Consider the following 12,039-nt stretch of genomic DNA (forward strand, 5'->3'; position numbering starts at 1 on the left):
ATGTGATCTTGTCCAGCTCTCAGCCCCTCTTGCCCCTCTCTGTCAGCTCCTGTCCTCCTGTCAGGATGTTCACCTTCCCTCCTGCACTGCTGTCACCCTGAGCTCCCAGACACAGGTGCTCTTACCTCCCTCCCTGTCCAGCCAGAGTCTGCTCCTCTTCTCCGTGAGCAGGCACACAGTCTGCCTCTTCCTTTCCTTGCTCATCCCAGCACGGACATTCCTGACTCCTGCAGAAGGGAGCACAGGGGAAAGACAGTGATGTTTACAGCTGTAAGAGGTCATGTTCAACAAATGAGTGGCACCATCTGCTCTAGACATACTGCAGCCCCAATACAGTGACAGTGTCTTTCTTGACAAATTGGTGTGGATCTACACACTGGGTACGGGGGTCTCCAGCCCCAGACCTGTTGCTCTTGTAAGTCACCTTTAAAATCGGCAGTTCCTTACAGATGAGGAACACTTGTTTAAGCAGTTGATCAGCACAGCAAGGAGACATCCTTGAGTCCTCAAGAATTAATATTTGGATTTGTTCCCGATCGTCTCTAAAGTACCTGATTTAACTAAACACATATATATATATATGTGATCAGTTAAATTGTCCCAGACTTTTGGAAGGTGGTAATTGAGGGTTACCTTTGAAACATGCTGAAAACATGTTGGACTGGGGCTTCTCAGGACCAGAGGGTAAGACCTCCTGACTTCCATATACAAACTTATTCTACCCAAATCCATAAATCATTCTTCTTCCCCCCTGAGATGTACTCTGTTGGGTAGTCTGGGTTATTACACGACATGCTCATGATGCTTCATCTTTCACTTGGAGCTCACTAGATTTGACAGGCTCCCCTCCACCCTCCTCTACTGAGCAAGTCAGGTTTATCCTGACCTCATGTAGACATGTAAGAAAGGAGCATTTTTCTCCTGAAAATCTGGCTTTTCACTGCTGTTTTACAGCTTTAAATAGTAGATGTACCTGGTGATTTATGAGATCAGTTATCAGAACTCTTATGCTTTTACATCCAACTATTATTAAAGTTTATTGACAGGACCCAAGCTCTTGAGAAGCACCACCTCGTTTTCACTGGGAGGGCCTGTTAGATAACATACCCAAACTACAGCTATCACAGCACAGATATCACAACACAAAGAACAAAAGAAGAGAAAAGTAAATAAAACACAAACTATATAACTGCCATGAAAGGTAATCTGAAAATTAATAAGTATAATAATTTCAATTACTAGAACTTTGTGTTCAGGGGTTAAGTTATTCCAATCCTTCGGTGCTTTGTAGCAAAAACCTTTCCTTCCAGCCTCATAATACACTTGTGGAACCTTAAAATATCTTTGCTCAGGCTGTCTGAAAGAGCACTCTGTATAACTTACACACAGAAGATCTTTTAAAACACATGGAGCTGCTTGCAGAATACATTTAAAAAGAAACTGATAGCAGTGCAGTTGCCTGTTCAAAAGCGGTAACCAGTGCTGTTTTTCATAGGCGCTGGTGGGTTCTATAAAGACATCCAGGAGCCCATCAATACAGGAGGTTTAAGTCACATCCAGGTGGAAAACCGAGCCTTGGATACACTCCCAAACATTATTCCCATAAATTATACAGATAGATAAGACTTTATTTATCCCGAAGGGAAATTCAGGTGTTACAACAGCCCAAGACAAGTTAAAACACACATCAGAATAGACTAAAAATTAAAATAAGGACAGTAATACAAAATGAAATAGTTAGTTGTGTGCAAAATATGCTAAGATATCCCCACAGTCCAAGAGAAGCAACAATAACTGGTATTCAAGTGTCTTTCTAATGTTCATTGTAAAACACTCTTTAGACTTATAGAACATCCCAGGCTTATAACAGTGTGTTAGGACAATGTGTTTATTTATCTTAAACCCAAATATTTTATACAATCAACTCTGCAAGTTGATACAACCTTTATCCGTTGTGTAAGTAATAAAAAGCTTCCTGTACAGTTCTCAACCTTTGTCTTGGGTGCAACAACGCGATAGAAGATGTTTCCTGGTTTAAGATCAAATGCTTTGTAGACAACTGCTTTTGCACTAAATCAACATGAGTTTGTAATGAAGCTTGAAGATGTGACCAATTTGAGCTAGAGGTGTGAAGCACAGTATCAGCTGCGTATAAATGAATACGCAGACGTTTACATAGTAACGGCTAATCAGTTTTAAATAAAGAAAAGGTAAAGGATCATTTGGGACCCCATTTTTGTAATTCAAGAAATTGAGATTCATACCCATTGATAATTACATACTGTCATCTGTTACAGAGACGTGCATTAAATCAAGCCAGACCTCTCTGGGGAAAAAATATGATCAGCTAAAACAAAAGCTTTTTAAAAGTCAATAAAAATAGCTCCTATTCATTTATCTTCATCAGGAGAGAAGTACATATCATTGGTTAGTTTCATTTGTGCCACAGTGGTAGAATAGTTTGGTCAAAAACCTGACTGAGATGGTGACAATAAATTAAACTCATTAAGATATTTCTGAAGATATGAAAATGTTTGAAAAATGAATAATTATACATATTACTGATTTAAATACAGAATTATTTATTTCAGACGAGTTACCACCTTTATAAAGTGGGGTCTCTCCAGCACATTTCCAATGAGATGGAATCTCACCGGTTGCTTATGATGGAGCCTGCTAGCAGGATCTGTATGTTACTCTGTACCCATATAGTGGTAGGAGCTGTGAACTCCTGCGGAATCCACACGCTAACCTTCACACTTGCTTTAGCACAGATGCCTCCCTCTCCCAGTACTAAACTCCTGATAAGAAAGGAATGTTTGAAGTGCTTTCTGAGTCCTGGAGTTTCTTGAGAAAGCTACCCCACAGGAGGGGGAGGGTGGACAGAAAAGTATATATAAGCCATATCCCCTTCGAACTACGATAGATACTATAACTATTACGGTCCTTATTGTGGTTGCTTGTAAGTATACAATAAAGCTTGGCTTGACAAATGGACACTTCAGGCTGGAATCTCTTGGTTTCTACACTAATGATAAATTAAACAAATCTGTTAAAGGATATGTCTGTATATTAGCAGCCAGTTCATTAAACTTTGGCTGTAATCTATCTAAACCTAGTCCTTTGTTATTTTTGAAGTCCTTAAGTTAACCTGTACTGGTTTATTTTTTTAATTGGAAATACAGTATCTGTCTTACAGTAGAGGTTTTCTGGTAATAATTATATTCAGTGGATGTGTACTTACAATTAGAAAGAAGAACTGTGCTTGTAGAGATAAAACATTGACTGAGGTGATTAAATACATTAGCTATATGCCACAGCTCAGTAATAACACTATCATTAACCTTTATCTGCTGAACAGGCTTATTGCCAGATTAATTAATGAGATTCTTTACATATTTCCAGAAACATTCTGAGTTTTTAAAATTCTTGTGACATCTTTAAAATAAAAAGCTTTGGCTTTCCTTGTGTGTGTTTAACAAAAGATTCTTGGTTGCCTATAAATCTCCCCGTCTTAAACTTAAACTTTAGTTTGGTGAAACGTAGCCCAGGCCTCGTCCCATTGACTAAAGAAGAACATTAAAACTGAGCTTATCCACGGTAAATGTCTACTTTTGACTTTAAAGGAACAAGTAATAGTTTTATTCCCTGCTGAAAAAAGAAGAAAGAAAACACAGGCCGAGGAGCCTTCTTCAGGTGTGTCAGCAGAGAATAAACCAAATACTTGTTCCTTTGCAGCCTACGCATTCTGACGTGGCTCCCCACCTGAATTACTTTTGACTTTGTTTTCCAAGGTGTGTGTCTGTAACAAACCATCTTCAACCCCCTGCTGAGACAGCCCCATGCCTCTTGGACTGTTGGTTCTAATTGAAATCTCTCCCAGGTAAAACAAAAAGTAGATCTTGAATGAAAGCCTCAACATTTATATTTTTGTAATAATAATAATATTATTATTATTTTTGGATGTGCTTTAGAGATCTTAATTTTGAAGACATACTACATTGTAAAATGATCACTGAAAGAATCTGTAAGGGTTCCAGACTTTACAACCCTAACTCCTTGTGTCACTAATATCCAGTCTAGTAAAGTACGGCTTTGAGTTTGTGAATTAATTCTAGTCAGTGTTTTAGATGAGTAAAATGAAAGCTCTCCAGTAAATTTCTATCTTTAGTGGATGATTTATTTTGTCAATCTCTATTAAAATACCCCCCAAAATCCCTTCGGCTGATGGTTCTATTGAAACTATAGGAGAGGTAATGCAGTTAATAGATTCTGCAGGGGCACTTGGTGGTCTATAAGAATTACCAATCATGTATTATTTGTTTTCATGATGGGTTATTTTAATTAATAAACCTTCCAAATACAGTGCAGCTGTCTTTGGCATAATCTGCAAGTTATTTGAGATGTAAACTGTGACCCACCTCCACAATTACAGTACATCTCTCTGCTCTGAATAATTTTTAATTATGGATTTCAAGTTCACTAATAATTTTTTGAAGTAGGTTTCGAATGTTGGAATGCATCATTTTCAATCCTTTAGTATTATCCAAAATATGATCATACAAGATGAAATACAAGTCAACACAATACATACTGCATAGAATAAAATGATTTCTTACATTTAATATAGAGTGCCAAACATGGTTTGGGAAAAAGAAATATATAAACAGACAACCAAACCCATACAGATAACATAATTAGAAACATATAAATAAAATGCTAATATAAAACAAAACCCCACTATAATAAAATAAAGACAAAATAACAGTTTTGGGGCATATGGAGATTTGTTGATAAGGAATGTATTAGAAAACTGCTGGTAATAAACAATACATAACGAAATAAAAGCAATCTATTCTTAAGGTAATTCATAATTCAAATACAGAAGTACATATTATGTATGCATCACAGGTACAATAGCATTAAAGAAGTCACAGTTTACAAATAACCACAGTTTAGAAATAAGCAACACTGGTGTTGACACCAATTCATTACAGAACCAAGAAGTGATATTCGAATCTGGAAATAATTATCCACTTACAATTTATCAGCCACAGATCTGGGATGCACACTATTCCTCAAAGGCTTTGTGAATAGGATACTGCGTTTTGCGTCTCTGCAGTATCTCATGAGGGTATCGAGAATTCAAGCCAAACTGTTGACCCTGAAGTTATCGCCCTCTTTGCTTTTACACGTTTTGCAGCCAGAGGATGCGGTTTTTGTCTGCAATAAGTGTCTGCAATAAGCCTTTTCAGGCTGCTGAGACCTAATCAGAACAGTACAAATGTCAGTACCTTACTGCACACAAAGAATAAAAACATGTCTTTATAAATGGCTCTACACTGTAGTGATGTAAAAAAGGTCAGAAACAATTAAAACTTGTTTATCCAGGGACAGATACTTGATCATCCTGTGATCATACTCACCGCTGTGTGACTGAATCCTCATCAAGGCGAGGAACAGCTCTCACCGACACAGAGCATATTTCTAGAGTGGAGGTACTGGAGGAACAGAAACACAAAACAGAAAAATGTACTGAGTAAGAAGTGCTGAACACAGCTCCACACAGCCACAGCTGAACAGCACACACACAGGTTTCAAGATGGACATCAGCTCCTGTTATAAAATGACACAGTATCAAAACTCCAGTGTGGAAACTAAACTAAACACCACACTTACTCAAAAGAGAGTGGATGAGCTTGGTTGTTTTTTAATTTACCAGTGTAAACACAATTATTCAATACATTGGTACAACAGCAGGTACTGTATGTGAAATTCTGTTCCCAGCATTTATCCACATATTGAACTGCAGGTCAGCAGCGCATCTTCAGGCTGAAGAAAGAAAACAACAGGAAACTGTCTGATCTCCACTGGAGTGAAGGAGCCGTCTGTACCGGAGGAGATCTGGACAGAACTAACACCAGCTACACTGTAGTGTTACTGTACCAGACAGCCCCTCACAACCTGCACCTTCAGTATTACCAAACATATTTATTTGAACAAAAAAAATCCTTCACTCGCTCCAATGCAACACAGTTAATGTGTTGAAATCTCTCCTATGAGACGCGTAGTTGTGGTGCAATTAACAAACTGAAATGGTTTCTCATGTATCTGTTACACTGATCACAAAATGTAAACAATTATTGACATTTCAACAGAAAACACATGCAGGTCTGTGCTGCTCTGTGTGATCTCACAGTGGTCCCCAGCCCTGGTCCTGGAGGAACAGCAGAGCCCTACATCTCCAGGACGAGGGCTTCACGGATACAAGGGCACAGTTTCCAACAGCACACAGAGCATCTCCTCAACCTGTAGCTCATTTCTGAATAACCAGCTCTGCTGGAACTGACTACCTGATGAAGTTAGAGGTGGGAAGGGCACGGTCTCAGAGTGGTTTTCTCCTAGGAGTCCGGTTACACTTCAGACAGAGACATATAAGACAACAGGACATATCTCTGCAGTGTGGTCAGCTACAGCTGAGTGTGACTTGAGTCTGCTCTGTTATTTATTGTGATCCTGGTGCCTCTCAGAGGGGAACAGGGCCACAGTGGGTAAACTGTGGTTGTTCATGCAGTTAACTGCAAGGGTATATTAAAGAAAACGCTGTCATTGGGGTCGTCTCAGAACACAAGCTCTTGGGAACTCTACCTCCTTCTCTCCCCTGTGGTGCCGGTCCAGTAATAACAAGCTGAAGGTCCTGGAGATGAGCAGGTGGTTCCTCCCAGTCTGTAGCCAGGCTGGGGAGGACTGTGTGTGACCCAGTGATGCTGCTGGCTCGGACCGGACCGGACTGCTCACACCACACCAGAGACAACGAAGCTCTGGTTTAGAATCTGAAGGGCCTCTCACTGTGGGGTCCTGCTGTTTTAGGGCTCACAGCTCTGTCTGATGTGTGTGGGGATGCAGTGACGTACTGAGCAGCCACCAGTACATTCATGATCACCATGATGAAGAAAGAGTCAGTTTTAAAAAACACAGGTCAGCACAAAGGTTTCAGGAGTCTTATCTTCCATAAATCCGGGTTATTGTTGACCCAACTACACTGAACAGTCAGGATCCACAAAGAGAAATGATAAAACACTCTCGGATTACTGTAATAACCGGGCACACGACAGTGCATGAAGTTTCCCTTTACTTTTTATTTGAACTGGTACACATAAATGTAGCCTGTCATAAACAAAATGCGAACGTGTCGACTTACGCATCTAAAGAGTCTCGGTATGTCTCTGCATCATTTATCAATAATAATCAAAACCACCGTGATGCTGAATTTGTAGATCCAATTCAAACCCGCAGGCGCTGCTCTCGTTGGGCTCTCTGACAATATCGCAGAGCTAATCTCGTGTCTCATCGGGAGTATTTTTACACACATTCATTTATGACTAACATTAAATTACCACGTGCATTCGGTTACATATACGACAACATAATAAATATATAATAATCCTGTCTCACATATTCGCTTACTGTTCCGAATAACAGAAATACTGTAGTATTAATATTCATCTTAATACGCAGCTCCGCACTAGCCGGAGGTTTACTGTAAACGACCCACCGGTATGAAAGAGCACAACATGTTTTATTTTACACATTCACTTTAAAGTAATAAAAATCCTGTAACACAGACCAGCTCCTCTCCCACTAAACTGAGAACATCATTCCGCACCAAACCGGGCATCGAGAGGACTGTCGTCACTGGGGAAACTACAGGCAAACTTCCCTCTGCGTCACTACTTCGCTTTAAACTTTCGACATTTGTTGTTGCGACGTAACTAACCTGCTACGCACCACGGGGAAGGGACGTCTTCGCAGTCTCCAGGTTTACAAATTGATAAACAACTTGTAACAAACTGTTACAAAACATCAAGTTAAAAGCCACGTGTCCGACGTAAATCCTTCGTCACTGTTGAAAATAAAAACAAAAACAGGACGTTTCGTAATCCCCGCCCCTCTACAGCAATCACAGCTGTCATTGGTCAATCCGGGGAAGGACTCGTTAGCTATTGGGTATGCTCACTGTCAATCACAAACTGTATCCCACCATGCAATCTGACAAAGCCTGCCGGCCAGCGGCGGCCTCGTCACGTGATGCGGGTGTGCCGTGTTGCCGGAACCCTCGTGACTCGCCGTGCAGGAGCTGCAATGGCGTCTGAGCGCCTCGATCGGCTCCAGAGACCCGCGTTACCCACCGCTGTCCAGCGCTCATTTACTGGAAATCAGCAACAGCTACAGAGCGATTCCACGGTGAAGAATAGGAAGGAGAAATACAAAGTTCCGGACACTGTGTCTTAGACTAACGTCAACGTTAATAGCGATGTTTTACTTGTTATAAAAGCTCGGTTTCTTTTGGAGAAGGATGGCGTTGCTGGAGGTGTTGTTGCGCACTTTTGTTTTTGGAAGCGCTTTTGCATTTCCTAAAAAAATAAAAGATAAGAGCTGAGAGGATCACTTTCGGGCTGCCTGGTGCTTGAAGCTGTTCATATTAAATAAACTGAAAGATCCCATTGGTGGGTAGCGTGTTCCATACCCCTGCCACCCTTTGTGTAAAGAAGGTACCCGATTTCAATTTTCCCGGTTCGATTTGTGTCAATGTGACATCATATTTCACCGTCGATTCTGTAGATCTCTGTTTAGCTGCCTTTGTCGGTGTCTGTGAAGTTTATGAAAGTTGAATTAAGTGCCTTCATAGTCTTCTTGGCTCATCAGTAAAAAGATTCAGCTCGTTCCCTTAAGCCCTGAAATGTATCTGGTTGCGCTTTTCTTGCCTGATTCCAGAGCTGCAGTATCTTTTATCTAAATTCTGCCCAGATTCTTGCAGGAGGTCCTTCAGCACCGGATTGATGTGATTGTAGCTGTGAAAGACGGAAGATTTTTAAAACAATCACAGTGACAGTCCCGTTAAACTGTTGGCCTGGCTTCTGGCTTTTTAGATGAACATACTTCGATTAAAGCGCTCGGGCTGCCTGCTGCTTTCTGTAAATGAACTTGAATATGAATGAACAGGTTCAAAGAGATCTTCGGGGTGTTTGTATTTGACGGTGAAAAGGCACTTTGGAAGAAGACGTAGAAAATTCCCCATTGAAACAGCGGAATCTGAAAAAGTTTCTCCAGAAATAAGCCTTTCGAACATGAATGAAGTGCTTGGGCTGTAATAATAACGTTTTTAATTTGCGTGCTCAGACTTTGGTCGGGATACAGCTGCCCAGTTTGACGAAACTGGTCTGTTCTCTGTGAGAAGCAGCCGGTCCGGGAGTGTGTTATTGACACTGAACATAGAGCGAAATAAATCATCAGTTTTAAATAATTCAGAATTCATTCTTATTGTGTTACATGACCGTCGGTCTCGACTGTATTATTTACACCTTGTTTTTATCTTTACTGACGGTTTAAGTACATTTATTTTAGAAATAGACGATGAAGTGCCGGGTGAGCACCGCCTTTCGTGTGCGCTGTTCTTGGACTCTGGGCAATTCTGTCAGAATTATCGTACAGAAAAATCTGTAACTCAACTGCATATTAAAGAGCAGGGGGTTTTCTCCGTATTTCGTGTATTTGATCATCGATTCTGTGTATCTGTGAGGATTACGGGGCAGTTTTGTGCGGGGAGAAAACACAAGTGCGAGCGGGCTGTGCGGAGCGGAGCTGCAGCAGCAGCAGCGGTTGAGTCTCCACGGTTCTCATGCGGCCTTGAAGTTCCGCCTGCGCGCGGAGCCGCAGACAGTCCGACAGCAGACAGAGACGCAGCGATGGCAGAAGAAGTCGCTCCGGCCCCCGCCGCCGCGCCGGCCAAGGCGCCCAAGAAGAAGAGCGCCGCCAAGCCCAAGAAAGCGGGCCCCAGCGTGGGAGAGCTCATCCTGCAGGCCGTGTCCGCCTCCAAGGAGCGGAGCGGCGTGTCCCTGGCCGCCCTGAAGAAGTCCCTGGCGGCCGGCGGCTACGACGTGGAGAAGAACAACTCCCGCGTCAAGCTGGCCATCAAGAGCCTGGTGACCAAGGGCACCCTGGTGCAGACCAAGGGCACCGGCGCCTCGGGCTCCTTCAAGCTCAACAAGAAGCAGGCGGAGACCAAGCCCAAGCCCGTGAAGAGAGCCGCCGCCGCCGCCAAAGCCAAGAAGCCGGCGGCCAAGAAACCCGCAGCGGCTAAGAAGCCAGCGGCCGCCAAGAAGTCGCCCAAGAAGGCGGCGACCAAGAAGCCAGCGGCCGCCAAGAAGTCGCCCAAGAAAGCCGCGAAGCCCGCAGCGGCCAAGAAGGCGACCAAGAGTCCCAAGAAGGCCAAGAAGCCAGCGGCGCCTAAGAAGGCGAAGAGCCCGAAGAAAGCCAAGGCAGCGAAGCCCAAGGTGGCCAAACCCAAGACGGCCAAAGCTAAGAAAGCGGCTCCCAAGAAGAAGTGAGCGATCGACCCTCGAGTTAATTTCCTACAAACCCAAAGGCTCTTCTAAGAGCCACCAGCCCTTCCGAGAGAGAGCGCAGACTTTCCTTTTCACCGCCTGAAATCCACCGCGATACTGAACTGCGATATTTAGCCGAACTGGGTAGAATACTGTACAGATGTAAATAATACTGTAAATACTGGGTGCATAGAGGAGGTGTTTTATTATGAAATAAACTTTTTCATCTTAACCGAACAGCGCTGTGACTCCTTGTTTCTCTAAACTAAATGATTTTAGTTGAGATGAAATGTAACATCGTTACATCGCACGTAGGTTTACACTGAAGTGAGACTCACGGTTCCTGACTCGCAGCTAAAGCTAATTGGTCACTATAATAGCGACAATGGGGACTTCTTTAACGTTGTGCTGGCAGGCGAGTGATCCAGATTCTTAGGGGATGTTTTTGCTTAAATACACTTAAGGTTTCGTGTAAAGTCACCGTTCCGGAACCTTCGCCTTAGGAATGAGAATCGCAAAAGAAACAAAGAGAAACTCCTGGTTTCAGTCCTGCCTGTTGATTGGTTGAGACTGAGGGCGGGGGAAGGCAGCAGCTGGTCTCTGATTGGCTAGAAATATGGATTCGGTTGAACCAATCGAATGTATTCGCGAGTGTTCATAAGCGGGGCGGCCGCAGAGCTGTGATCATTGTCGACTGTTTTCGTTGAGAATCTGAGACGTACAACATGAGCGGCAGAGGAAAGACCGGCGGTAAGGCCAGAGCCAAGGCCAAGACTCGCTCTTCCAGGGCCGGACTGCAGTTCCCTGTGGGCCGTGTCCACCGGCTGCTGCGCAAGGGAAACTATGCCGAGCGGGTCGGCGCCGGAGCCCCGGTGTATCTGGCCGCGGTGCTGGAGTACCTGACCGCCGAGATCCTGGAGCTGGCTGGCAACGCCGCCCGGGACAACAAGAAGACCCGCATCATCCCCCGGCACCTGCAGCTGGCCGTCCGCAACGACGAGGAGCTGAACAAGCTGCTGGGCGGCGTGACCATCGCGCAGGGCGGCGTGCTGCCCAACATCCAGGCGGTGCTGCTGCCCAAGAAGACCGAGAAGCCGGCCAAGAGCAAGTAAACAGCCCGGCAGAGACCTCCGACTGACCCCGAACACAAAGGCTCTTTTAAGAGCCACCCACAGCCTCTTGAAAAGAGCGAGTTCTGTTTTTATTTGTGAATATGTCGTAGCCTGTGTTTTTCCCCGAGGTTTTAGCAGTGATGTCTGTGGCTCAGGATCACAGCCGCTGTGTGGACGAGCGATTTCTGCTGCTCTCGCAAGACAGTTCATACAATCATTTTCTTTGTTCAGTTCGTTCAAGTAGATTTCCCCTTTTAATGATAAACGAGCAGAGCAAACTGGGTTCCTTATTGTACTTGTGATGGGGGTTAGAAGATTCTCTTCATTCACATTATTCTATCAATTATATTACTGTATAACGAGCTTTTAACCCCGAGCTGTCAAGTTAAACAGAAATCAGGGTCCCTCAGCACAACACTCCTCCCCTGAGTCACAGGACGCCCTTTTACACTATAACATGATAAATTATAGTAAATTATACTATTTCATGATTTAATGGAAGTATATTCCTGTCCTGGATTATTGTAGTTAAAAGAAATCAA

The 12,039-nt window shown here is 43.3% G+C and overlaps 2 protein-coding genes across 2 annotated transcripts; both read left to right on the forward strand.

Annotated features, from left to right (window-relative positions):
- The first annotated feature begins 9,629 nt into the window (after positions 1-9,629).
- Positions 9,630-10,622, forward strand: LOC138224795 (histone H1-like). The gene has a single exon (XM_069182845.1). The coding sequence runs from the start codon at positions 9,747-9,749 to the stop codon at positions 10,386-10,388; it is 642 nt and encodes a 213-aa protein (XP_069038946.1). The 5' UTR covers positions 9,630-9,746; the 3' UTR covers positions 10,389-10,622.
- A 480-nt stretch (positions 10,623-11,102) lies between these two features.
- LOC138224797 (histone H2A-like) lies at positions 11,103-11,554 on the forward strand. Its single transcript, XM_069182847.1, has one exon. It carries the CDS (start codon positions 11,111-11,113, stop codon positions 11,495-11,497), a length of 387 nt encoding a protein of 128 aa, XP_069038948.1. The 5' UTR covers positions 11,103-11,110; the 3' UTR covers positions 11,498-11,554.
- The last annotated feature ends 485 nt before the right edge of the window (positions 11,555-12,039 follow it).

Source organism: Lepisosteus oculatus, chromosome 23, assembly GCF_040954835.1.
Source record: "Lepisosteus oculatus isolate fLepOcu1 chromosome 23, fLepOcu1.hap2, whole genome shotgun sequence".
NCBI lineage: Eukaryota > Metazoa > Chordata > Actinopteri > Semionotiformes > Lepisosteidae > Lepisosteus > Lepisosteus oculatus.

Coding starts and splice junctions, on each gene's coding strand:
- LOC138224795 (XM_069182845.1), top strand. CDS start 9,747: ATGGCAGAAGAAGTCGCTCCGGCCCCCGCCGCCGCGCCGGCCAAGGCG.
- LOC138224797 (XM_069182847.1), top strand. CDS start 11,111: ATGAGCGGCAGAGGAAAGACCGGCGGTAAGGCCAGAGCCAAGGCCAAG.